Below are 25,140 nucleotides of genomic sequence, written 5' to 3'. Positions count from 1 at the left end.
ACTGCAAACTGATCACTGCTCATTGTCACATTGCTGTTTGTGGAGGCTGACTGTGCACAGAGATGTCCTGAGGTTGTGAAAGGTGCTATATGAATGCAAGTTCTATCAGCTCCAGCCCAGTTACTGTACTTAGCAGCAACATCATCAACACTTCCCCAGTGTCATGATGAACAAGGTTCAGTCCTGAATCTGATTAACAACAGCAGAATCAGAGCAGAGCCGTCAATAGTGAACTCTCTGGTGTTTCACCAAGTTGGATGATCGATTAAATCTCTTCCGACACATGGAGCAAGTGAAGGGTTTCTCCCCAGTGTGAACTCGCTGGTGTGTCAGCAGCGCAGATGATTTGGTAAATCTCTTCCCGCACTCGGAGCAGGTGAACGGCCTCTCCCCAGTGTGAATGCGCTGGTGAGTCAGCAGATGGGATGATCGTGCGAATCCCTTTCCACACTCAGAACAGGTGAATGGCCTCACCTCAGTGTGAATTTGTTGATGCGTCAGCAGGTTGGAGGACTGACTGAATCCCTTCCCACACTTGGAGCAGATGAACGGCTTCTCCCCAGTGTGAGTGCGCTGGTGTGCAGTGAGGTGAGATGATCGCCTGAACCCAGTACTGCAGTGAGAGCACTTGAACGGTCTCTCCTCAGTGTGAACACGTTGATGGTACTGCAGATCCCCAGAACCTTTGAAATACTTCTCACACTCTGGACATTTGAAAGGTCTCTTGTCAGTGTGAACTCGTTGGTGTGTCTGAAGGTGGGGAGATGTCCTGAACCTCTTCCCACACAGTGAGCAGCTGAACGGTGCGTCCCCAGTGTGAATGCGCTGGTGCTCCCTCAGTGCGTGTGGGTTTTTAAAGCTCTTCTCACAGTCGGAGCATTTAAACTCTCTCTTGTCTTCGTGAACCTGCTGGTGTTTCAGCAGGTGGGATGAGAGAGTGAATCCTTTCCCACACACACAACAGGTGAACGGCCTCTCCCCGGTGTGAAGTCGCTGGTGTCTCTGAAGGCAAATTAATTGAATGAATCGCTTCCCACAATTGGAGCAGGTGAATGGTCTCTCCCCGGTGTGTCTGCGTCGATGAGTTTCCAGCTCAGACGGGGATCTGAATCCCCTCCCACATTCCCCACATTTCCATGGTTTTTCCCTGGCGTGAACGGTTCTCTTTGCTTCCATTTTCAAAGGCCGATGATATTCAAGTCCTGATGAATCGAGTGACTCTGGCAGATTTTGGTGTGGTGATTGGTTTGACTTTCCTGCCTGCGAACCTTTCCAATATTCTGTGAAATTGATTCAAAACAGAAAAAAGGGAGTGAGAGAGAACCCACAAAAACACAAAGGCAGGTTGTGAAATGGAGTTGAATGAATCTGGTCATTTGTGGGGCCGGCACAAGGAAAATGTGATCATGAAAGCTGCTAAATTGTTCTAAAAAACCAACTGATTCACGAATATCCTTCAGGGAAGTGAACCTTTCACATAGTCTGGATCTCGAGAGAAGAGAGACAGAGAACTGGGAGCAGAATGAGTGAAGGTGATGGATTGTATATGTCTAAAACTCTGCCAGAACCTTGAGAGAATTTCCCCAATCTCAGCCTCTGGCACCTCAAAGAGATAGGGTAGCAAGTGTATGTGAACAGCAGCAACTCCAAGTTCCCATTCAGGTCACACACCATCCTGACTTCACAGAAATCACAGAATCCCTACAGTGCAGAAAGAGGCCATTCGGCCCATCGAGTCTGCACCGACCACAATCCCACCCAGGCCCTGCCCCCATATCCCTACATATTTACCTGCTAATCCCTCTAATCTATGCATCTCAGGACACTAAGGGGCAATTTTAGCATGGCCAATCAACCTAACCCACACATCTTTGGACTGTGGGAGGAAACCGGAGCACCCGGAGGAAACCCACACAGACACAAGGAGAATGTGCAAACTCCACACAGACAGTGACCCAAGCCGGGAATTGAACCCAGGTCCCTGGAGCTGTGAAGCAGCAGTGCTAACCACTGTGCTACCGTGCCGCCCTTGTCTGACATCCAGCACTGGATTAACAAAAATTTCCTCTATTTAAATAGTGAGAAGATGAAGACCCGACTACAAACTCTACTCCATACCCACTGACTCCATCCCTCTCCCTGACAACAGTCTGAGGCTGAACCAGACTGTTTGCAACCATGGAAAATCATTTCACTAAAATAAAAGCAAAAACTGAAATAAAAACAGAAGATGCTGCATAAACCCAGCAGGTCTGGCAGCATCTGTGGAGAAAGAAACAGAGTTAATGTTCTGAGTCCCTATAACTCTTCTTCAGAGCTGCCAGCTGAGTTTCTGACCATTTATCTCTGCCACCTCCAAGAATGAGTTTCTATCTCATAGAAACCCTACAGTGCCGAAGGAGGCCATTCAGCCCATCAAGTCTGCACTGACACCAATCCCACCTCGGCCCCATCCCCGTAACCCCACATATTTACCCCACTAATCCCTCGAACCTATGCACCCCAGGACACTAAAGGGCAATTTAGCATGGAAAATCAACCTAATCCACACCTCTGGACTGTGGGAGGAAACCGGAGCACCCGGAGGAAACCCATGCAGACACAGGGAGAATGTGCAAATTTCACACAGACAGTCACCCAAGCTGGGAACTGAACCCAGGTCCCTAGAGCTGTGAGGCAACGGCGCTCACCACTGTGCCACCGTGCCGCCCTAAATCTATATCTCATCACTCGACTTGGTCCAAATACATGTTCCTAAAACTCTTGTTCATTCATTTATAACCTCTAGACTTGACAATTTTTCACATCCTGACCACCCTCCATTCAACCTGTGATAAACTAGAGTTTATCCAAATCTCTGCACTGAATCTCAATGACTCACTGACTTACACAGGCTCCCGTTTGAGCAGCAACTCAGTTAAAAATTCTCATCTTTCTTTTCAAATCCCTCCATGACATTGCTTTTCCCAATTTCCAGTCACACACATATTTGAATCTTTTCCACAGACATACGTTCATTTAGGTTTTGATGAATACAGTGACTGGCAGATTTTGTTCTACTGACTCCATCTACATTTCCCACTGCCTCAGAAAAGCAGCCAGCATAATCAAGGCCCTCAAATACCTGGACATACTCTCTTCCACCTTCTTCTGTCAGGAAAAAGTTACAAAAAGTCAGATCATGTACCAACTGGCTCAAGAACAGCTTTTTCCCTGCTGCCATCAGATTTTAAATGGGATATTAAGTTGATCTTTCTCTACACCGTTGTGACAACTGTAACACTACGTTCTGCACCCTCTCCTTTCCTTCTCCCTATGTACTCTATGAACGGTATGTTTTGCTCATATAGCACAAGAAAAAATAGTTTCCACTGTATCCCAGTACATGTGACAATAATAAATCCAATTAAATCAAAATCATGCCATGTTGCGCATTGCCAGTTGCTGTAATCTGTTCCTCGATTTGAGGATGATGTCTACTCAGCGTTGAGAGTTTCTGCCACGGGTCTTCATGAGACTGAAATGAACCGCAGATCTTTGGACATACGGGGCAGGACCTCTGAATAGCACGGTAGCACAGTGGTTAGCACTGCTGCTTTACAGCGCCAGGGACCCGGGTTCAATTCCCAGCTTGGGTCAATGTCTGTGTGGAGATTGCACGTTCTCCCCGCATCTCCGTGGGTTTCCCCTGGGTGCTCCAGTTTCCTCCCACATTCTGAAAGACGTGCTGGTTAGGGTGCATTAACCTGAACAGGTGTCAGAGTGTGGCGACAAGGGGAATTTCACAGTACCTTCATTGCAGTGTTAATATAAGCCTTGCTTGTGACTAATGGATAAGCATTAAAATTTAAAATAGTTAGTGGGATCCGGAGAGCAGAATTTGCTTCCTTTCCTTGTTATGTTGCCACTTTGCCTGATCAGTTAAACATCTGGCTCTGTGTAAACCAGGGTCAGATTACCCGGGGCAGAGGGTTGATGGACAAGTTGTCTCCATTCTGAACAATGGGGAACAAGCTCCTCCCACTCATTGACAACATTGCCCCTAACAAAAATGGCGGAACGCATGAGCCCTGCATTGCCCCCAATAAAGATGGTGGCCGTTAACCCGAGCCGAACACTGGACTTTGCGGCCCCGCTCGGCGCGAAACAGAAAGTCCTTTTTTGGAAGTTGGGACTGAACAACATGTTTACAAACACTCTTCACCCACCCGCCAGATCCACCGTCCCCGCGTTCCGCAATTTTCCTTGTACCGTTTGTGGATTCGAATAAAAACCGTCTGTCTGTCGCCATTACTGCGCTACTGCGCGTGCTTAAGATCCCGCCCCTCATTCACTCCGATTGGTTGGAGGACCATTCGCTCCTGCTCGGTCCTCCAGGCCCGCCCCCTTTGTCTATTGGCCCAGAGCTGCCGTCAATCAGTCCCCGGGCATTGTGACGATGAGCATGCGCAATGCGGCTCATGTCCAGGGACAGGCGCTTGTTTGTCTGATCTTCAGGCGGGAAGGAGGCGGATAAGCGGAGGCAGCGTTAGGGGCAGTGGGTGGGAGGGGAGGCTCCACACACCCAGTGGAGGCTTCAACACCCCCAATAAGGAACTAGCGGCACCGCCTCAACACCCAACACAACGGCAGCTGCAGCGCTTTCTCCCGGGGCCAGGACCCACTGGACAAATGTGGCTTCAGGAAGGAAATGCAGCAATGGGTTTGTTAATGAGAATCATCTTTAACTCACTTTACTGACCCTGGAGCAGGAGGAGAGAATGGGGGGGATTTCTATCCTGCACTCACACTGATGGATTTGTTTTTTTGTGGGTTCTCTCTCATTCCCTTTTTCCTGTTTTAAATCAAGTTCACAGGTTTTCAGAAGAGGATTTGCAGCTGGGAAACTGAAACCGAATATCACATCAGAATCTGATGGAGCTGGCACCAATTTATCAGAACCTGAATGTCATAGTATTTTGAACATGGAAGAAAATTGCACTGTTCACAGTTGAGAGACACTGTACGCATGTTCTGTGTGTCGACAAGACTTCAATCACTCATCGGGCCTTTTGGACTGTTATTGCAGTCACAAACGGATGATGGCATGGAAATGTGGGGACTGTGGGAAGGGATTTGATTTTCCATCACAGCTGGAAACTCATCGACGCAGCCACACTGGGGAGAAGCCATTCACCTGCTCCCGGTGTGGGAAGGGATTCGCTACCTCATCCCAGCTGCTGAAACACCAACGAATTCACACTGGAGAGAGGCCATTCACCTGCTCTGTGTGTGGGAAGGGATTCAATCAGTCATCCAACCTAGCAATACACCAGCGAATTCACACTGAGGAGAGGCCATTCACCTGCTCTGTGTGTGGGAAGGGATTCAATCAATCATCCAAACTAGCATTACACGAGCGAATTCACACTGGGGAGAAGCCGTTCACCTGCTCTCAGTGTGGGAAGGGATTCACTCACTCAGCCAATCTGCTGAAACACCAGCGAGTTCACACTGGGGAGAGACCGTTCACCTGCTCCCAGTGTGGGAAGGGATTTACTCACTCATCTCACCTTCGGAAACACCAGCGGATTCACACTGGGGAGAGGCCATTCACCTGCTCTGTGTGTGGGAAAGGATTCAAGCAGTCATCCACGCTGATAAATCACGAACGGGTTCATACTGGGGAAAGGCCGTTCACTTGTTCCCACTGTGGGAAGGGATTCATTACCTCATCCAGGCTGCTGAGACACCAGCGAATTCACAAGTAACTATTGTGATTGGATTTTGCTGTCATCCATATTCAGACTGAACCATGTTCATTTGGATCTTTTTCTGCAGAATTGAAAAATAGCTCCAGCTCTGTTAATAGGTGTTAACATAATTGGTCTTAGAAGAGGTGGATTAGGGGTCAGGAAACTCACACAAAACATCAGATTAGGATTGGATGGAGTCGCACAATTGATCATAACCAGAAAAGCAGAGAATTTTGAACATGAAAGGACACCACTGTTCACAATCACAATCGAGAGGGGCGGCGATGGCCTCATGGTATTGTCGCTAGACTATTAATCCAGAAACTCAGCTAATGTTCTGGGGACCTGGGTTCAAATCCAAGGCAGATGGTGGAATTTGAATTCAATTAGAAAAATCTGGAACTATGAATCTACTGATGACCTTGAAACCATTGCTGATTGTTGAAAAAGTTGTCGGGGAGATTTCCTTCTGTAATGTCCTGGTCTGGCCTACATGTGACTCCAGGTCCGCAGCAATGTGGTTGACTCTCAACTGCCCTCGGGCTACTAGGGATAGGCGATAAATGCTGGCCAGCCAACGACACCCATATCCCATGAATGAATAAAAAAAGTTACATTGGGGAGAAACCATGGAAATGTGGAGACTGTGAGTAGTGGGGCTAAATTAGGCTAATAGCAAACAATGTTTGAGAACTTTAACACAATACTGACTTAAGAGTGAATGATCTTAAAGCACTGACGAGAGCTGTCATTATAAAAGACAGCTCTAACTGAATAACAAGTATTCCTCATTTAAAACATGTGTTTTGAATTATAAAATGGATGCAGTTTGCTTTTAGAATACGTTTTGTGAAACTTCAGCCAACGGCAAGATACAGCAGAGTTTGATGGGATGAGTTAGACGGAGCCTGCATTCTGTAGGACAATGGTTTTACTGAGTGCAGCCAGTCAAAGTCTCTCTCTCTCTCGCGCACTCACAGTCTCTCTCTCGCGCACTCACAGTCTCTCTCTCTCTCGCGCACTCACAGTCTCTCAGCCACATCTGTGAGTAAAACACTTTCTTTTCTCCCCCTTTCCATTTCTTTTCTCATTCTGGGGGAAATTGGGGACTTGCAGCAACTGAAGGGAAAGGAAGTGAATCCAGGGAGGCTGCAGACTCTGGAAAGGTTGGCCCAGGTCTCTCTCTCTCTCTTAAAGACATTGACATCCTTTGCTCCCTCAGCTTGACACATTTATTTGTCTGGTTAAAAGGATGGTCTGTTTCCTAATGTTCATGATTAAAGGGTTGGTTTCCCCAGGAAATGGCTGACATTGAAGGGGACAAAGTAATAAGGTATGACAGGTATGTGTATTTTTGGTGTAAATTTATGATTCTTTGTGGGACACTAATTTTATGTAGCACAGAGTTATGTCTAGTTTTGCTTTTAGGTACCTATTAGATATATTATTTATGGTTCTGTGATAAATTTCATTTATTGTGATTTCAAGTTTGTAATATAGCACTGTCGTGACATACCTTTCCAGTCATTGATCCATTACAGCACAGAACATGTCCATTCGAGTCCGTGCTGACCCTCTGTAGAGCAATCCAGTCAGTCCCATTCTCCCGCTGTTCCCCTGTATCTCACAAGATTATTTCCTCCAATTGTCCAGCCAGTTCAGTTGAAATCTTGGATCATCTCTAATTCCACCTTCCTCATAAGCAGTGAGTTTGTGTTTGTGAACACTCCGTACCTTAATAAAGTTATTAATGAAATGGTCGTAAATATTTTTTGATTTGATTTTGTTTATTATTGTCACATGTATTAGTATACAGTGAGAAGTATTGTTTCTTGCGCGCTATACAGACAAAGCATACCATTTATAGAGAAGGAAATGAGAGAGTGTAGTGTTACAGTCGTAGCTAGGGTTGAGAGAAAGGTCAACTTAATGCAAGGCTGGTCCATTCAAAAGTCTAATGACAGCAGGGAAGAAGCTGTTCTTGAGTCAGTTGGTACGTGACCTCACATTTTTGTAACTTTTTCCCGACGGAAGTAGGTGGAAGAGAGAATGTCCGGGATGCGTGGGGTCTTTAATTATGGTGGCTGCTTTGCTGAGGCGGCGGGAAGTGTAGACAGAGTTAATGGATGGGAGACTGGGTTGCGTGATGGATTGGGCTACATTCCCGACCTCTCTGATCAAGTCCTCTCTGACAATCTCTGATCAAGTAATGCAGCAGTGTTGATTAAACACATGTTTTCCTCCAGAATCTGTACCTATGTTTTGCATTTAGTCTAGCATCAAAGTTTTTAGTTCTCCAGGTCAGGAAGCAGTGAGCATGGGTCTGTCAGTCAGAATCAATCAGCACCTTCACAAGAATTGGGAGGGTATATATGAGGTACAGCAGTTTAAGAGTAGAGATAATGTATGAGATTGAGATTTACAGCTTTTGGTGAACAAGTCCAGAAAGAATGTGCAACTAAAAATGAAATTGTGAATTCTGAATTTTGTTCCCGTACTGACAGGGATGACTTTTGTAAATTCCTTTTACAGGTTTTGAGAAGGAGAAGATTTGCAGACAGAAATCTCAAAACCAAACGTCACGTCAAGACCTGACACATTCACTCAATTCAAAGGGACCTGAATATCATTGGTCTTTCAGTCTAGAATTGAATTGAAGTATGTACAGATGGAGGGCATTGATTGGATCATTATATGAGTGTGTATGAAGAAAGCGTGTATAAAGAAATGGTGTTCTGTCTGCTTCAGAAGGTTCTAATGATGTGGAGATGCCGGCGTTGGACTGGGGTAAACACAGTAAGAAGTTTAACAACACCAGGTTAAAGTCCAACAGGTTTATTGGGTAGCAAAAGCCACACAAGCTTTCGGAGCTCCAAGCCCCTTCTTCAGGTGAGTCACCGCAGTCACACCAGGAAGAGGCTGTTCACCTGCGCTGAGTGTGGGAAGGGATTCACACGGTCACCTCATTTGCTGACACACCAGCAAGTTCACACTGGGGAGGGGCCATTCACCTGATCCGTGTGTGGGAAGGGATTCACTCAGTCATCCAACCTGCTGACACACCAGTGAATTCACAACAGGGAGATGCCATTCACCTGCTCCTTGGGAAAGATTCACTGAGTCATCCAGTCAGCTGAAATACCAATGTGGTCACACTGGTGAGAGGCCACTGACCTGCTCTGAGTGTGGGAAGGAATCCGCTCAGTTATCCAACTTGCTGATGCACCAATGTATTCATACTGGAGAGAGACCATTAATGTGTTGTGTGTGTGAGAAGAGATTCATTGATTCATCCAATCTGCTGTGACACCAGCAAGTCCACATTGAGGAGAGGCCATTCCCCTGCTTTGAGTTCAGGGAAAGTTTAAATCAGTCATCCAACTTGCTGACACACCAGCAAGTTCACACCGATTAGAGACCTTTTCTTTTTAATCATAGAATCCCTACATTGCAGAAGGAGGTCACTTGGCCCATCGAGTCTGCACCGACCACAATGCCACCCAGGCTCCACTCCCATAACCCTACATATTTACCCTGCTAATCTCCTGACACAAAGGGGCAATTTAGCATGGCCAATCAACCTAACCCGCACATCTTTGGAATGTGGGAGGAAACCAGAGCACCCAGAATAAACCCACGCAAACAAAGAACAGTACAGCACAGGAAACAGGCCCTTCGGCCCTCCAAGCCTGTGCCGCTCCTTGGTCCAACTAGACCAATCGTTTGTATCCCTCCATTCCCAGGCTGCTCATGTGACTATCCAGGTAAGTCTTAAACGATGTCAGCGTGCCTGCCTCCACCACCCTACTTGGCAGCGCATTCCAGGCCCCCACCACCCTCTGTGTAAAAAACGTCCCTCTGATGTCTGAGTTATACTTCGCCCCTCTCAGCTTGAGCCCGTGACCCCTCGTGATCGTCACCTCCGACCTGGGAAAAAGCTTCCCACTGTTCACCCTATCTATACCCTTCATAATCTTGTACACCTCTATTAGATCTCCCCTCATTCCCCGTATTTCCATGGAGAACAACCCCAGTCTACCCAATCTCTCCTCATAGCTAAGACCCTCCATACCAGGCAACATCCTGGTAAACCTTCTCTGCACTCTCTCCAATGCCTCCACGTCCTTCTGGTAGTGCGGCGACCAGAACTGGACGCAGTACTACAAATGTGGCCTAACCAGCGTTCTATACAGCTGCATCATCAGACTCCAGCTTTTATACTCTATACCCAGTCCTATAAAGGCAAGCATACCATATGCCTTCTTCACCACCTTCTCCACCTGTGTTGCCACCTTCAAGGATTTGTGGACTTGCACACCTAGGTCCCTCTGTGTTTCTATACTCCTGATGACTCTGCCATTTATTGTATAACTCCTCCCTACATTATTTCTTCCAAAATGCATCACTTCGCATTTATCCGGATTAAACTCCATCTGCCACCTCTCCGCCCAATTTTCCAGCCTATCTATATCCTGCTGTATTGCCCGACAATGCTCTTCGCTATCCGCAATTCCAGCCATCTTCGTGTCATCCGCAAACTTGCTGATTACACCAGTTACACCTTCTTCCAAATCATTTATATATATCACAAATAGCAGAGGTCCCAGTACAGAGCCCTGCGGAACACCACTGGTCACAGACCTCCAGCCGGAAAAAGACCCTTCGACCACTACCCTCTGTCTCCTATGGCCAAGCCAGTTCTCCACCCATCTAGCCACTTCTCCTTGTATCCCATGAGCCTTAACCTTCTTAACCAACCTGCCATGTGGGACTTTGTCAAATGCCTTACTGAAATCCATATAGACGACATCCACGGCCCTTCCTTCATCAACCGTTTTTGTCACTTCCTCAAAAAACTCCACCAAATTTGTAAGGCACGACCTCCCTCTTACAAAACCATGCTGTCTGTCACTAATGAAACATGGGGACAATGTGCAAACTCCACACAGACAGTGACCCGAGGCCAGAATTGAACCCGGGTCCCTGCCCTGACTATGGGCGTTAATTGTATCAATTCTGTTTAAATATGTAGATAGAGGGCATTGATTGGATAATTATAGGAGTGTGTATGAAGAAAGTATGTATAAAGAGTTAGGAGTTAATTATATTCCAAGTAAAGATTAGCTCCAATTTCTTCCTTCACTATAAGACTGTCGGGATTATAACATGGTAACAGGGAATGTTTGTCTAATGGTGAAGTTTGGAAAATAAAGGAAAGTATATTTCAGACAGAAGCTTCCAATCCCAGCAGCTTTTGTGAGAAATGACTGAAAGGCAGTGGGAATTGTCAGGGTCTGATTACCTGCTGATGCTCTCGGAGTCTGAACCATACAACCAGTGGAAGAATGAAGTGGCGATGTGGACACGGGTTACATCCCGATCAAGGAGGAAACAAGATCTGGCCTTGGCATTGTCACTTCCTAACACAAGGAAAATCAGCAACAAAGCATTTTTTGAGCTGGATGTCCTTCAGTGGGCTACTGATCAAGGTTTGGATCTTTTATTAGGTTTCATTGATGTGATTTACAAGAAAGATGATCCGATGGGTGCCTATGAAACATGGTCAGACTTTGTGGCACCAGCTCAGTTTCTGAATGATGAATTTTGAGACGTGTGTGAACACATGAACATTCTGGTCAGGAACACAGCAGCTGAAAGATGGACTCTGTGAAAGGAATCACTCGGTGATCGATGAAATGCTGCAGAAAATCTGAGCTGATCAGCCAAACTGCAAGTTGATACCTGCACCGGCCTGGACGATTCGTGTAAAGAATTCACTTCAGATGGTTGGAGAGTATAATCCCTGTTAATTGGTCTGTGGGAAAAATTCCAAATGACCCTCTGTGCTGGGGATAGCCCTCCTGATTCAGAAGGGATGACAATTAGTACAATTTTTATTCATTTATTGTCTGATTGTTTCAGTAGTGCTCGAGCTAAGAAATTACTGTAGATCCTAGAAGAGGAGTGCCTTATAATGTAATACTTTGTACAAAATAAAGACCATATTTTTCAAATAGTTTTGAAATATTGTGTGTGTTGTTATAATTCGGGTTGAGAATATTAACGTTCAATGAGAAATCCAAACACCCATCACAAGATTCCAGGCTTTTAAACAAAATCAAACTTTCCATATTCCAGCTATTCTCCAGACTCCAAGATTTCATGAGGATCCTTCTATTAGCTTTCGGCCAAATAACTCTCCAACTTTCCTTTGAGATTTCAGAATTGACTCAAAACATGGACTCCTCAATCCAAGCATGGACTTTACTGCCTTCTTGCTGAGGGCTTTAAACATTGAGAACATCCCTGGTTCCTTATGACCTTCTCGGCTCCGGCTCCCACAGCTGGTTCACAGCTCCCGGTCCCACAGCTGGTTCACAGCTCCCGCTCCCACAGCTGGTTCACAGCTCCCACTCCCACAGCTGGTTCACAGCTCCCGGCTCCCACAGCTGGTTCACAGCTCCCACTCCCACAGCTGGTTCACAGCTCCCACTCCCACAGCTGGTTCACAGCTCCCGCTCCCACAGCTGGTTCACAGCTCCTGCTCCCACAGCTGGTTCACAGCTCCCGGTCCCACAGCTGGTTCACAGCTCCCGCTCCCACAGCTGGTTCACAGCTCCTGCTCCCACAGCTGGTTCACAGCTCCCACTCCCACAGCTGGTTCACAGCTCCTGCTCCCACAGCTGGTTCACAGCTCCTGCTCCCACAGCTCGTTCACAGCTCCCACTCCCACAGCTGGTTCACAGCTCCTGCTCCCACAGCTGGTTCGCAGCTCCTGCTCCCACAGCTCGTTCACAGCTCCCACTCCCACAGCTGGTTCACAGCTCCTGCTCCCACAGCTGGTTCGCAGCTCCCACTCCCACAGCTGGTTCACAGCTCCCACTCCCACAGCTGGTTCACAGCTCGCGCTCCCACAGCTGATTCACAGCTCCCCCTCCGACAGCTGGTTCACAGCTCCCGCTCCCACAGCTGGTTCACAGCTCCCGCTCCCACAGCTGGTTCACAGCTCCTGCTCCCACAGCTGGTTCACAGCTCCCACTCCCACAGCTGATTCACAGCTCCCTCTCCGACAGCTGGTTCACAGCTCCTGCTCCCACAGCTGGTTCACAGCTCCTGCTCCCACAGCTGGTTCACAGCTCCTGCTCCCACAGCTCCTGCTCCCACAGCTGGTTCACAGCTCCCGCTCCCACAGCTGGCTCGTGGCTCACAGCTCCCGCTCCCACAGCTAGTTCACAGCTTCTGGTCCCACAGCTGACGGTTTGCAAGCTCACTGCAGACTGCCTGGTTTCTGTGAGAACCACCCAGAATTCCAACCAAGGTTCCACTCTGAATCACTTATCTCCATGGTAACGGAGACCAGTTAGCATATCCAATAGATGTTTAAATTAATTAACTTGTAGTTTCAAAACCAAACATGTAGCCCTGAGTCTGCTCGAAGAAGTCACCTCACTAATAAAGACAGGACATTAAGTGTCAGATCCAATGTCTCCAGATCTCCAGCTGAAGAGGCTGAGCCCAGCCCCCTTTTTACAGCAAAAGTTGCTACATTCTGGTCAGTAAAGATCTAAATGTCCCAAATCTTGCATTAATTGTGCTACTTCCAGCTGCTTTTCACAATCCAGAAATGTGATTTTCAGTATCCACAATAATCAAATAACCCATGGTTGTTTTTTTCTGAATCAAATTATTTGCAATCTTTTTGAATGAACATGTCAAAACTTAGGGAATTCCCTTTGTGTATTTAATTAGAAATGTCTCACTGTGACTCAGAGAGGAACAGTCCAGCTGCCCTTTTACAGTTCTTACCCTTCCGGTTTTGACTTTTTAAACAAACATGGGCCACGCCTTGAGACTGCGAATTCCCTCAGGTGTTTTTGTCAGATTCTCAACCCAGGTTTTTCATTTATCTTTCGTTAAAAAATACTAATTCTCAAACTAAAAATTTATTTCTAAAACAGGAATGATTAGGTAGACACAAACCTCTTCCTCAGGAAGAAATGAAAATGTATCACCATCTGAATATCCTATTTAGAATATTACAATTTGCTGCACATATTAATAACAGCCATGATCATATTGAATGGCGGAGCAGCTCAAAGAGCATCAGCCCACTGGAAGCAAAGTCATGAGACCGGTCAGTCCCGCAGAAAGAAACCCTCCGATGGCCCCACTTTGGGGAGGCGGTGGCCCCGTGGTACTATCACTAGACTATTAATCCAGAAACTCAGCTAATGTTCTGGGCACCCAGGTTCAAATCCCACCATGACAGATGGTGGAATTTGACTTCAATAAAAAATATCTAGAATTAAGAATCTACTGATGACCATGAAACTATTGTTGATTGTCAGAAAAAAACCCATCTGGTTCACTAGGAAGGAAATCTGCCATCCTTACCTGGTCTGGCCAACGATGACTCCAGAGCCACAGCAATGTGACTGACACTCAACTGCCCTCTCAAGGGCAACGAGAGGTGGGCAATAAATGCTGACCAGCGACACCCATGTCCCACACTGAATAAAAATAAAACTGTCAGAGTGAACATGGTTCAGTTCTGGATGTGAATAACAGCAGCAATAACAGCAGAATCCAGTCCCTGTAATCACTTGTGAACTCGCTGGTATCTGAACAGATTGGATAACTGAGTGAATGCCATCCTGCACAGACCCAGTGAATGGCCTCTCCCCAGCATGAAGACACGGGTGTGTCAGAAGGTTGGCTGAATCAATGAATGCTTTCTCACTCAGTTGAACAGCCTCTCCCTGTTGTGAACTCGCTGGTGTGTCTGCAAGTGAGATAATCGATTAAATCTCATCTCACACTCTAGACAGCTGAATGGCCTCTCCCCTGTGTGAACTCGCTCGTGTCTCAGCAGGTCAGATGAAGTAGTGAATGCTTTCCCACTCAGAGCAGATGAACGGTCTCTCCCTAGTGTATCTGTAGGTTGTAAGAGAGAGAGAATCCCTTTCCAAACACTCAGAGCAGGTGAATGGCCTCTCCCCAGTGTGAACTCGCTGGTGCGTCTGCAACTGAGATAACCGACTGAAACTCATTTCACACTCAGAGCAGGTAAATGGCCTCTCCCCACTGTGAATTCGCTGGTGTATCCGGAGATTGGAGGACCAAGAGAACTCCTTACCACACTCTAAGCAGGTGAACGGCCTCTCCCCTGTGTGAACTCACTGGTGTGTCATTAAGTCGGATGAATTAGTAAATCCCTTTGCACACTTAGTGGAAGTGAACAGTCTCTCCCCAGTGTGAATTTCCAGCTCCGACGGGAATCTGAATCCCTTTCCACAGTCTCCACAGTTTTTCCATGGTGTGAGTGTCCTTGTGTCTCTCTAGGTTCCTGAGTTGTCCACACACAGACTTTGTGTACGGTCTCTCCTTTGTAAACGGTGATGTTCTTTCAGGCTGTATAATGTCTAGCTGCATGTGTCTCGTTGCTTTTCCAGTCACACCAATGTTCAAAATCTTATGAAGCAGATAGAAGAGAGAAACATTTCTCCTGGACTCAAATGCCGATGATATTCTGGTCCCAATAATCAAACAATTATTCTTGATATTTGCTTTGAGATTTCAATCTGTAAATCCTCCTCCTCTGTTATTCTGCAAAGAGGTTTACAAAAATCATCACTGTCAGTACAGGATAGAAATTCAGGATGGACAAGTCTCATTTCTGTGGTCATATAACTGGACTAAAAATGTGTGGTAGACAGTATAGCATTTCTTAATGAGACAGATGGTGGGAGGGGGATTTGAGAAACCTTTATTTAGACAGCAAGAGGTCGGTAAGGATGGTGGAAGTGAAGGCGAATGCGTTCAAAATAAGATCAAATGGACAATGAGGAAGTTAATATGCAGGGTTAAGGGGATAGAGAGGGTGAATGGGACTGAGTGAATTTCTCCAAAAAACAGTTGACATGGACTCAAGATTTCAAATTGATTCCTTCTGAACTGGAATGTCACTTTGACTGGAAATGTATAACAAAGCTACATATGCAGGGCAGCACGGTAGCACAGTGGTTAGCACTGTGGCCTCACAGCTCCAGGGACCCGGGTTTGATTCCTGGTTTGGGTCACTGTCTGTGCGGAGTCTGCACATTCTCCACGTGTCTGCGTGGGTTTCCTCCGTGTGCTCCGGTTTACCCCCACACTCCAAAGATGTACAGGTTAGGTTGATTGGCCATGCTAAATTGACCCTAGTTTCAGGGGCATTTGCAGGGTAAATATTTGGGGTGACGGGGATAGGGCTTGGGTGGGATTGTTGTCAGTGCAGGCTCGATGGGCTGAATGGCATCCTTCTGTACTGTAGGGATTCTGTGATTTTATATTATATAACAAGAATAAAACTAACAATACATGAATCTTATTACTGAAACAAAAATATACCAAGATGTACCTTCTATCAACAGAAGACATATATCTGTCGTTATTAACCTAAAAAGTAAACATATTTCCAGAAAAGTCCAATGGAATATTGAAGGACACCGTTTCACATTTAAAAAACTTTTACTTTAGAAATTTATCTAAAATCAGCATCACTAAATCATGCAAAGAGAGAAACGGTATTTGAATAGACAAGATAAATTACACTTTAAAAACTCACAATAAAAACAGGTTCCACAAAATCACAAACATTTCCCCCTCAGTATATTTGGCTCTAATATTTGGTTCCAGAGTATTTCTGTCTCTCTAATTCCCAGGGGCAGAAATAAAGTGTTTTCCTCACAGATGTTGTCCAGAGGAGGAGGTTTGAGTCTGTGTGTGAAGTTTGAGTCTGTGTGTGAAGTTTGAGTCTGTGGTGAAGTTTGAGTCTGTGGTGAAGTTTGAGTCTGTGGTGAAGTTTGAGTCTGTGTGTGAAGTTTGAGTCTGTGGTGAAGTTTGAGTCTGTGGTGAAGTTTGAGTATGTGTGTGAAGTTTGAGTCTGTGTGTGAAGTTTGAGTCTGTGGTGAAGTTTGAGTCTGTGTGTGAAGTTTGAGTCTGTGGTGAAGTTTGAGTCTGTGTGTGAAGTTTGAGTCTGTGTGTGAAGTTTGAGTCTGTGTGTGAAGTTTGAGTCTGTGTGTGAAGTTTGAGTCTGTGGTGAAGTTTGAGTCTGTGGTGAAGTTTGAGTCTGTGGTGAAGTTTGAGTCTGTGGTGAAGTTTGAGTCTGTGTGTGAAGTTTGAGTCTGTGTGTGAAGTTTGAGTCTGTGGTGAAGTTTGAGTCTGTGGTGAAGTTTGAGTCTGTGTGTGAAGTTTGAGTCTGTGTGTGAAGTTAGAGTCTGTGGTGAAGTTTGAGTCTGTGTGTGAAGTTTGAGTCTGTGGTGAAGTTTGAGTCTGTGTGTGAAGTTTGAGTCTGTGGTGAAGTTTGAGTCTGTGGTGAAGTTTGAGTCTGTGTGTGAAGTTTGAGTCTGTGTGTGAAGTTTGAGTCTGTGTGTGAAGTTTGAGTCTGTGTGTGAAGTTTGAGTCTGTGGTGAAGTTTGAGTCTGTGGTGAAGTTTGAGTCTGTGTGTGAAGTTTGAGTCTGTGGTGAAGTTTGAGTCTGTGTGTGAAGTTTGAGTCTGTGTGTGAAGTTTGAGTCTGTGTGTGAAGTTTGGGTCTGTGTGTGAAGTTTGAGTCTGTGTGTGAAGTTTGAGTCTGTGTGTGAAGTTTGAGTCTGTGTGTGAAGTTTGAGTCTGTGGTGAAGTTTGAGTCTGTGTGTGAAGTTTGAGTCTGTGTGTGAAGTTTGAGTCTGTGGTGAAGTTTGAGTCTGTGGTGAAGTTTGAGTCTGTGTGTGAAGTTTGAGTCTGTGTGTGAAGTTTGAGTCTGTGGTGAAGTTTGAGTCTGTGGTGAAGTTTGAGTCTGTGTGTGAAGTTTGAGTCTGTGTGTGAAGTTTGAGTCTGTGGTGAAGTTTGAGTCTGTGTGTGAAGTTTGAGTCTGTGGTGAAGTTTGAGTCTGTGTGTGAAGTTTGAGTCTGTGGTGAAGTTTGAGTCTGTGGTGAAGTTTGAGTCTGTGTGTGAAGTTTGAGTCTGTGTGTGAAGTTTGGGTCTGTGTGTGAAGTTTGAGTCTGTGGTGAAGTTTGAGTCTGTGGTGAAGTTTGAGTCTGTGGTGAAGCTACAAACAGAAGCTGTTCTGTTTCAAATCAAACTGCGGGACTTGGAAGAAAATGATGGGAAGAGATTTTGCAAAGTCCCCTCCCCCACTCCCTCAGTTGTTGTGGGTTTAATCTCAGTTGTTTGGATTTAATCTCAGTTGTTTGGGTTTAATCTCAGTTGTTGTGGGTTTAATCTCAGTTGTTTGGATTTAATCTCAGTTGTTGTGGGTTTAATCTCAGTTGTTTGGATTGAATCTCAGTTGTTTGGATTTAATCTCAGTTGTTTGGATTTAATCTCAGTTGTTTGGATTGAATCTCAGTTGTTTGGGTTTAAACCCAGTTGTTGTGGGTTTAATCTCAGTTGTTTGGATTTAATCTCAGTGGTTTGGGTTTAATCTCAGTTGTTTGGATTTAATCTCAGTTGTTTGGATTTAATCTCAGTTGTTTGGGTTTAATCTCAGTTGTTTGGGTTTAATCTCAGTTGTTTGGGTTTAATCTCAGTTGTTTGGATTTAATATCAGTTGTTTGGGTTTAATCTCAGTTGTTTGGGTTTAATATCAGTTGCTTGGATTTAATCTCAGTTGTTTGGGTTTAATATCAGTTGTTTGGGTTTAATATCAGTTGTTCTGGGTTTAATCTCAGTTGTTTGGGTTTAATATCAGTTGTTTAGGTTTATTCTCAGTTGTTTTGGGTTTAATCTCAGTTGTTTGGGTTTAATATCAGTGGTTCTGGGTTTAATCTCAGTTGTTCTGGGTTTAATCCCAGTTGTTTGGGTTTAATCCCAGTTGTTTGGGTTTAATCCCAGTTGTTTGGGTTTAATATCAGTTGTTAATATCAGGGATTTGTTCCCAGGAGCAGGCTGAGGGTAAGAGAGTGGGTTTTCTGACTTTAATTAATTATTTATTTTTTCAGTTAATTTTGGGTTTAAAATCGGAGGTTTTTTTCAAAACCGGAAGTCGGGCCAGGAGAGGCCTGGGGAAGTTTTTGGAGGGTTTAAAAGCGCACCAAAGTATACAGCGGGCAGCATCGTAGCGGGCAGCAGAGTGAGTGGGAAGTTGAGTGAGCTGTCAGGGCTTTGGCTCACAGGGCTTGGACGAGCAGGGGTGAGTTTTTGTTTCCTTACACTCTTATTAACTTTTCACTGTCTTACTTGACATAAAGTGTCCAGTATGAGTGTGAAACCAGTGTGTTGTTCCCAGTGTAGGATGTGGGAGGTCCTGGAGGCATCTGGCCTCCCAGACATCCACATCTGTGAGGGGTGTGTCGAGCTGCGGTTCCTGAGGGACCGTGTTAGGGAGCTGGAACTGCAGCTCGAGGATCTTAGGCTGATGAGGGAGAATGAGGAGGTGATAGACAAGAGCTATCATCAGGTGGTCACACCAGGGCAACGGGAGGAGGCCAAGTGGGTGATGGCCAGGAAGGGTAAGGCTAGGGTGGTTGAGAGCACCCCAGTGGATTTGCCCCTGCACAACAAGTACTCCTGCTTGAGTACTGCTGGGGGGGACAGCCCGCCTGGGGGAAGCAGCAGTGGCCGTGTCTCCGCAGTGGAGTCCAGCCCTGTAACTCAGAGGGCTAAGGAAAAGAGGAGGAAGGCGGTATTAATCGGGGACTCGATGGTGAAGGGGACAGACAGGCGTTTCTGCGGAGGTAGGCGGGATTCTCGCATGGTGGTCTGCCTCCCTGGGGCCGGGATCCAGGATGTCGCTAGTCGCGTCCCGGAAATCCTGAGGTGGGAGGGAGAGGAGCCTGAGGTAGCGGTACATATTGGTACCGCTGATGTGGGTAGGAAGGGAGAAGGGGTCATGAAAAGGGAGTACAGGGAATTAGGGAGACAGCTGAGAAAGAGGAAAGCAAAGGTAGTAATCTCAGGATTACTGCCTGTGCCACGGGAAGGTGAGGGCAGGAATGGAGTGAGGTGGAAGATGAATGTGTGGCTGAGGGACTGGTGCAGGGGGCAGGGATTCAGGTTCCTGGACCATTGGGACCTCTTTAGGGGCAGGGGTGATCTGTATACAAAAAACGGGTGGAACTTGAATCACACGGGGACCAATATCCTGGCCGGTAGGTTGGCTAAGGTTACTGGGGAGAATTTAAACTAGATAGGTTGGGGGGAGGGGAGCTAGAAGAGTTGACTAGGATCAAGGAACTAATTGATGGGGTGGAGGATGCAGGGGTAAGGGGAATTACAAAATTAATGGTAGAGGAGAGGGTGCAAGTGAATGAAGGCGGTAATTTAGATAAGGGAGTAGAGGGAGAGGGTGTTCGCGACTCATCAAAGCGGGTCCAGATAAAAGCTGGAATAAGGACACTTTGCCTGAATGCACGAAGCATTCGGAACAAGGTAAATGAGTTGATGGTGCAAATCAGCACGAGTGGGTACGATCTAGTGGCCATTACAGAAACGTGGCTGAAAGGTGACCAGGACTGGGAGATGAATATCCAGGGGTATCAGGCGTTTAGGAAGAATAGACAGGAAGGAAAAGGTGGTGGGGTCGCGCTATTAATAAGAGATAATATCAGGGTAGTACTGAGGGATGACATAGGCTCTGAGGAACAAAACGTGGAATCATTATGGGTAGAGATGAGGAATAGTAGAGGGAGAAAGACACTAGTAGGTGTGGTATATAGGCCCCCAAATAATAATGTTGAGGTAGGGAGGGCTATAAACAAGCAGATAAGGGATGCGTGTAAAAACGGAACGGCAATAATCATGGGGGACTTCAACATGCACATTGACTGGCAGACTCAAGTCGGTAAGGGTGGAATGGAGGAAGAGTTCTTAGAATGCTGTCGGGATAGTTTCCTTGAACAGCATGTTACGGAACCGACGAGGGAACGAGCTATTTTGGATCTGGTATTGTGTAACGAGGTAGGTAGAATTAAGGATCTTATTGTGAAGGACCCTCTTGGGTCTAGTGACCACAATATGGTCGAATTTCTGATTCAGATGGAAGAGGAGAAAGTTTGGTCCCAAACCAGTGTCCTCTGTTTGAACAGAGGGAAATATGATAGGATGAGGGATGAATTGGCTAAGGTAGACTGGGAGAGCAGGCTGGCAGGTAGGATAGCTGAGGAACAGTGGAGGATTTTTAAGGAGATCCTTTTCAGTTCTCAGCAAAAATATATTCCAGCAAAAAACAAGGATTGTAAGAAAAGGGAGAACCAGCCGTGGATAACGAAGGAAATAAAGGAGAGTATTAAAATAAAAACAGCTGCGTACAGAGTGGCCAAAAATAGTGGAGAAACAAGTGATTGGGAAAAATTTAAGAAACAACAAAGAGAGACTAAGAAAGCGATAAAGAAAGGAAGGATAGACTATGAAGCTCGGCTAGCAATTAATATAAAAAATGATAGTAAAAGTTTTTATAAATATATAAAAAGGAATAGAGTGGCTAGAGTGAATGTTGGACCCTTGGAGGACGAGAGGGGGGAGTTAATAGTGGGAAATGAGGATATGGCTGAGTCTTTAAATAAGTTTTTTGTGTCGGTCTTCACGGTGGAGGACACAAATAGTTTGCCAAATATTAACGATAGAGGGTTGGCAGCAGGAGAAATACTTAATACAATTAATGTTACCAGAGAGGCAGTGCTGGGTAGACTAATGGGACTGAAGGTGGATAAGTCCCCGGGTCCGGATGGAATGCATCCCAGGGTATTGAAAGAAATGTCAGAGGTAATAGTGGATGCGTTAGTGATTATTTATCAAAACTCGTTGCATTCTGGGGTAGTGCCGGTTGATTGGAAAACGGCTAATGTTATGCCGCTGTTTAAAAAAGGAAGGAGACAAAAGGCGGGTAACTATAGGCCGGTCAGCTTAACGTCTGTAGTAGGGAAAATGCTGGAATCCATTATTAAAGAGGAGATAGCAGGGCATCTGGATAGAAATGGTTCGATCAATCAGACGCAGCATGGATTCATGAGGGGAAAGTCGTGCTTGACGAACATGTTGGATTTTTATGAAGATGTGACTAGGGCGGTTGATGGAGGAGAACCAGTGGATGCGGTGTTTTTGGATTTCCAAAAGGCGTTTGATAAGGTGCCCCATAAAAGGCTACTGAAGAAGATTAGGGCACACGGAGTTGGGGGTAGTGTGTTAAAGTGGATTGGGGACTGGCTATCCGACAGGAAGCAAAGAGTCGGAATAAATGGGTGTTTTTCCGGTTGGAGGAAGGTAACTAGTGGCGTGCCGCAGGGATCGGTACTCGGGCCGCAACTATTTACCATTTATATAGATGATCTGGAGGAGGGGACGGAGTGTAGGGTAACGAAGTTTGCAGACGACACAAAGATAAGTGGAAAAGTGAATCGTGTGGAGGACGGAGAAGATCTGCAGAGAGATTTGGACAGGCTGAGTGAGTGGGCGAGGATATGGCAAATGGAGTATAACGTTGAGAAATGCGAGGTTATACACTTGGAGGAAATAATAACAAATGGCATTACTATCTCAATGGAAACAAATTAAAACATGCTACCGTGCAAAGGGACCTGGGGGTCCTTGTGCATGAGACGCAAAAGCCCAGTCTGCAGGTACAACAGGTGATCAAGAAGGCAAATGGGATGTTGGCCTATATTGCGAAGGGGATAGAATATAAAAGCAGGGATGTCTTGATGCACCTGTACAGGGCATTGGTGAGGCCGCAGCTGGAATACTGTGTGCAGTATTGGTCCCCTTATATGAGGAAGGATATATTGGCATTGGAGGGAGTGCAGAGAAGGTTCACCAGGTTGATACCGGAGATGAGGGGTTTGGATTATGAGGAGAGGCTGAGGAGATTGGGTTTGTACTCGTTGGAGTTTAGAAGGATGAGGGGGGATCTTATGGAGACTTATAAGATAATGCGGGGGCTGGATAGGGTGGAGGCGGAGAGATTCTTTCCACTTAGTAAGGAAGTTAAAACTAGAGGACACAGCCTCAAAATAAAGGGGGGTCGGTTTAAGACAGAGTTGAGGAGGAACTTCTTCTCCCAGAGGGTGGTGAATCTCTGGAATTCTCTGCCCACTGAGGTGGTGGAGGCTACCTCGCTGAATATGTTTAAAGCGGGGATGGATGGATTCCTGATCGGTAAGGGAATTAAGGGTTATGGGGATCAGGCGGGTAAGTGGTACTGATCCACGTCAGATCAGCCATGATCTTATTGAATGGCGGGGCAGGCTCGAGGGGCTAGATGGCCTACTCCTGCTCCTATTTCTTATGTTCTTATGTTCTCAGCTGGCAGCCCAGCGCGCAGGCGCAGAGAGCGCTGCTGAGCCGAGCTGTCCGGAGCAGGCGCAGAGAGCGCTGCTGAGCCGAGCTGTCCGGAGCAGGCGCAGAGAGCGCTGCTGAGCCGAGCTGTCCGGAGCAGGCGCAGAGAGCGCTGCTGAGCCGAGCTGTCCGGAGCAGGCGCAGAGAGCGCTGCTGAGCCGAGCTGTCCGGAGCAGGCGCAGAGAGCGCTGCTGAGCCGAGCTGTCCGGAGCAGGCGCAGTGCGGCTGCCGCCAGCGGTCGCTCTCGATCTCTTTTTGGAGCCGCAGCCGCAGGAGAGCGAGGGGGGAGGGGGAGATCACCGCGCGGCTTCTCGCTCTGGCCGGAGCCGCCAGCCGGTTGCCTGGAAACCTTGGCTCGATGTGGTGCAGGGGGAGGGGAACAATGGGTGGGGGCGGGGCTCCCGGGTCCGCGCGCCCGGGCCTGCGCACTGGAACCCAGCGACGTCACCGCGGAGCAGAGTGATTCCTATTGGCTGATTCAGGCAGGGCTCTATTGTGATGTCACAATGCGGAAGTTGGCCAATGAGCTTCAGAGTGAAACCTCCTCCTCTGTGTTCCCCCTTTCCATTTCTTTTCTCATTCTGGGGGAAATTGCTGACTTGCAGCAACTGAAGGGAAAGGAAGTGAATCCAGTCTGTATATTCTATACATTTTTAGTTCAGTCGTTTAGACATATATCTGTCTGGCAGCCTGCATGGAGATTTCCAGCTCTCTGTATTCAGGGCAGGAAGCCGTGAGCATGGATCTGTCAATCAGCCTCAATCAGCACCTTCAGGAGAATTGGGAGGGTGAATATTAGATACAGCAGAGTGAGAATGGAGGGAGAGTGTGTGGGATGGAGATTCACAGCTTTTGGGGAATAAGCAAGGAAAGAATGCGTTATAGAAACTAAAATGATGTGTTCTGAATTTCTATCTTATACTAACTGTGATGTCTGTTGTAAATTTATATTACAGGCTATCAGGAGGTGAGGATTTACAGTCAAAAATCTCAAGCCAAACGTCATGTCAAGAACTGACAAAGTCACTCAATTTGATAGAACCTGAATATCATCTACCTTTGAATCCAGAAGAGAAATGTTTCTCTGTTCTTTCATCTTCAAAAGATTTTAAGCATGAGTGAGAGTGGAAAAGCACTGAAACATGCCCACACCCAAGTGAGCGCATTCCAGTGTAATGACTGTGGAAAGAGCTTTAACCAGTTACACAGCCTGAAAACACATCGCAGCATTCACAGCGGGAGAGACTGTACCTGTGTTCTGTGTGAGATTTAACTGATTGTTTAACCTGGAGAGTTACAAGGACATCAGCACCATGGAGAAACCGTGGAAATGTGGAGACTGTGGGAAGGGATTCATATCCCCATCTCAGCTGGAGATTCATCAACGCAGTCACTCTGGGGAGAGGCCATTCACCTGCTTTGTGTGTGGGAAGCGATTCACTCACTTACCTAATCTGCAGAGACACCAACGAGTTCACACAGGGGAGAGGCCATTCAGGTGCTCTGGCTGTGGGAAGGGATTCGCTCATTTATCCAGCCTATGTGCACACAAAGTCACTCACACCCAGGAGAGACCCTTTAAATGCTCTGACTGTGGGAGCAGATTCAAAAGCTCTGGTGAACTGGTATCCCACCAGCGCATTCACACTGAGGAGAGACCGTTCAGCTGCTCTCACTGCTCAAAGAGGTTTAAAATGTCATCCAAACTGCGGATACACCAAGGAATTCACACTGGGGAGAGACCATTTACCTGCTCTGTGTGTGAGAAGGAATTCACTCATTTATCCAGTCTGCGCGCACACAAAGTCACTCACAGCAATGAGAGACCCTTTAAATGCTCTGACTGTGGAAGCGATTTCAAACGTGCTGTGGAACTGAGAGACCACGAGCGCATTCACACTGAGGAGAGACCGTTCAGCTGCTCTCACTGCACAAAGAGGTTTAGAAATTCATCCGACCTGCTAACGCACCAGCGAGTTCACACCGGGGAGAAACCGTTCACCTGCTCTGAGTGTGGGAAGGGATTCATTCATTCATCCCACCTGCTGAGACACAAGTTCACTCACACCAATGTGAGACCCTTTAAATGTTCTGACTGTGGGAGTAGCTTCAAAA

At 46.5% G+C, this 25,140-nt stretch overlaps 1 protein-coding gene across 1 annotated transcript in view; it reads left to right on the top strand.

Moving 5' to 3' along the window:
* LOC144484667 (uncharacterized) overlaps nucleotides 1-11,343 on the top strand; it is a 44,044-nt gene extending 32,701 nt beyond the window's left edge. The window contains exons 3-5 of the mRNA XM_078203131.1: nucleotides 4,998-5,746; nucleotides 8,847-8,965; nucleotides 11,243-11,343. Of these exons, the coding sequence (XP_078059257.1) occupies nucleotides 4,998-5,746; nucleotides 8,847-8,965; nucleotides 11,243-11,343 (969 nt within the window). The remainder of the gene's footprint in view (nucleotides 1-4,997; nucleotides 5,747-8,846; nucleotides 8,966-11,242) is intronic.
* The last annotated feature ends 13,797 nt before the right edge of the window (nucleotides 11,344-25,140 follow it).

Source organism: Mustelus asterias, unplaced genomic scaffold (genome assembly GCF_964213995.1).
Source record: "Mustelus asterias unplaced genomic scaffold, sMusAst1.hap1.1 HAP1_SCAFFOLD_122, whole genome shotgun sequence".
NCBI lineage: Eukaryota > Metazoa > Chordata > Chondrichthyes > Carcharhiniformes > Triakidae > Mustelus > Mustelus asterias.
The sequence above is the reverse complement of the archived record's forward strand: the minus strand, read 5'-3'. Positions and strand labels throughout refer to the sequence as shown.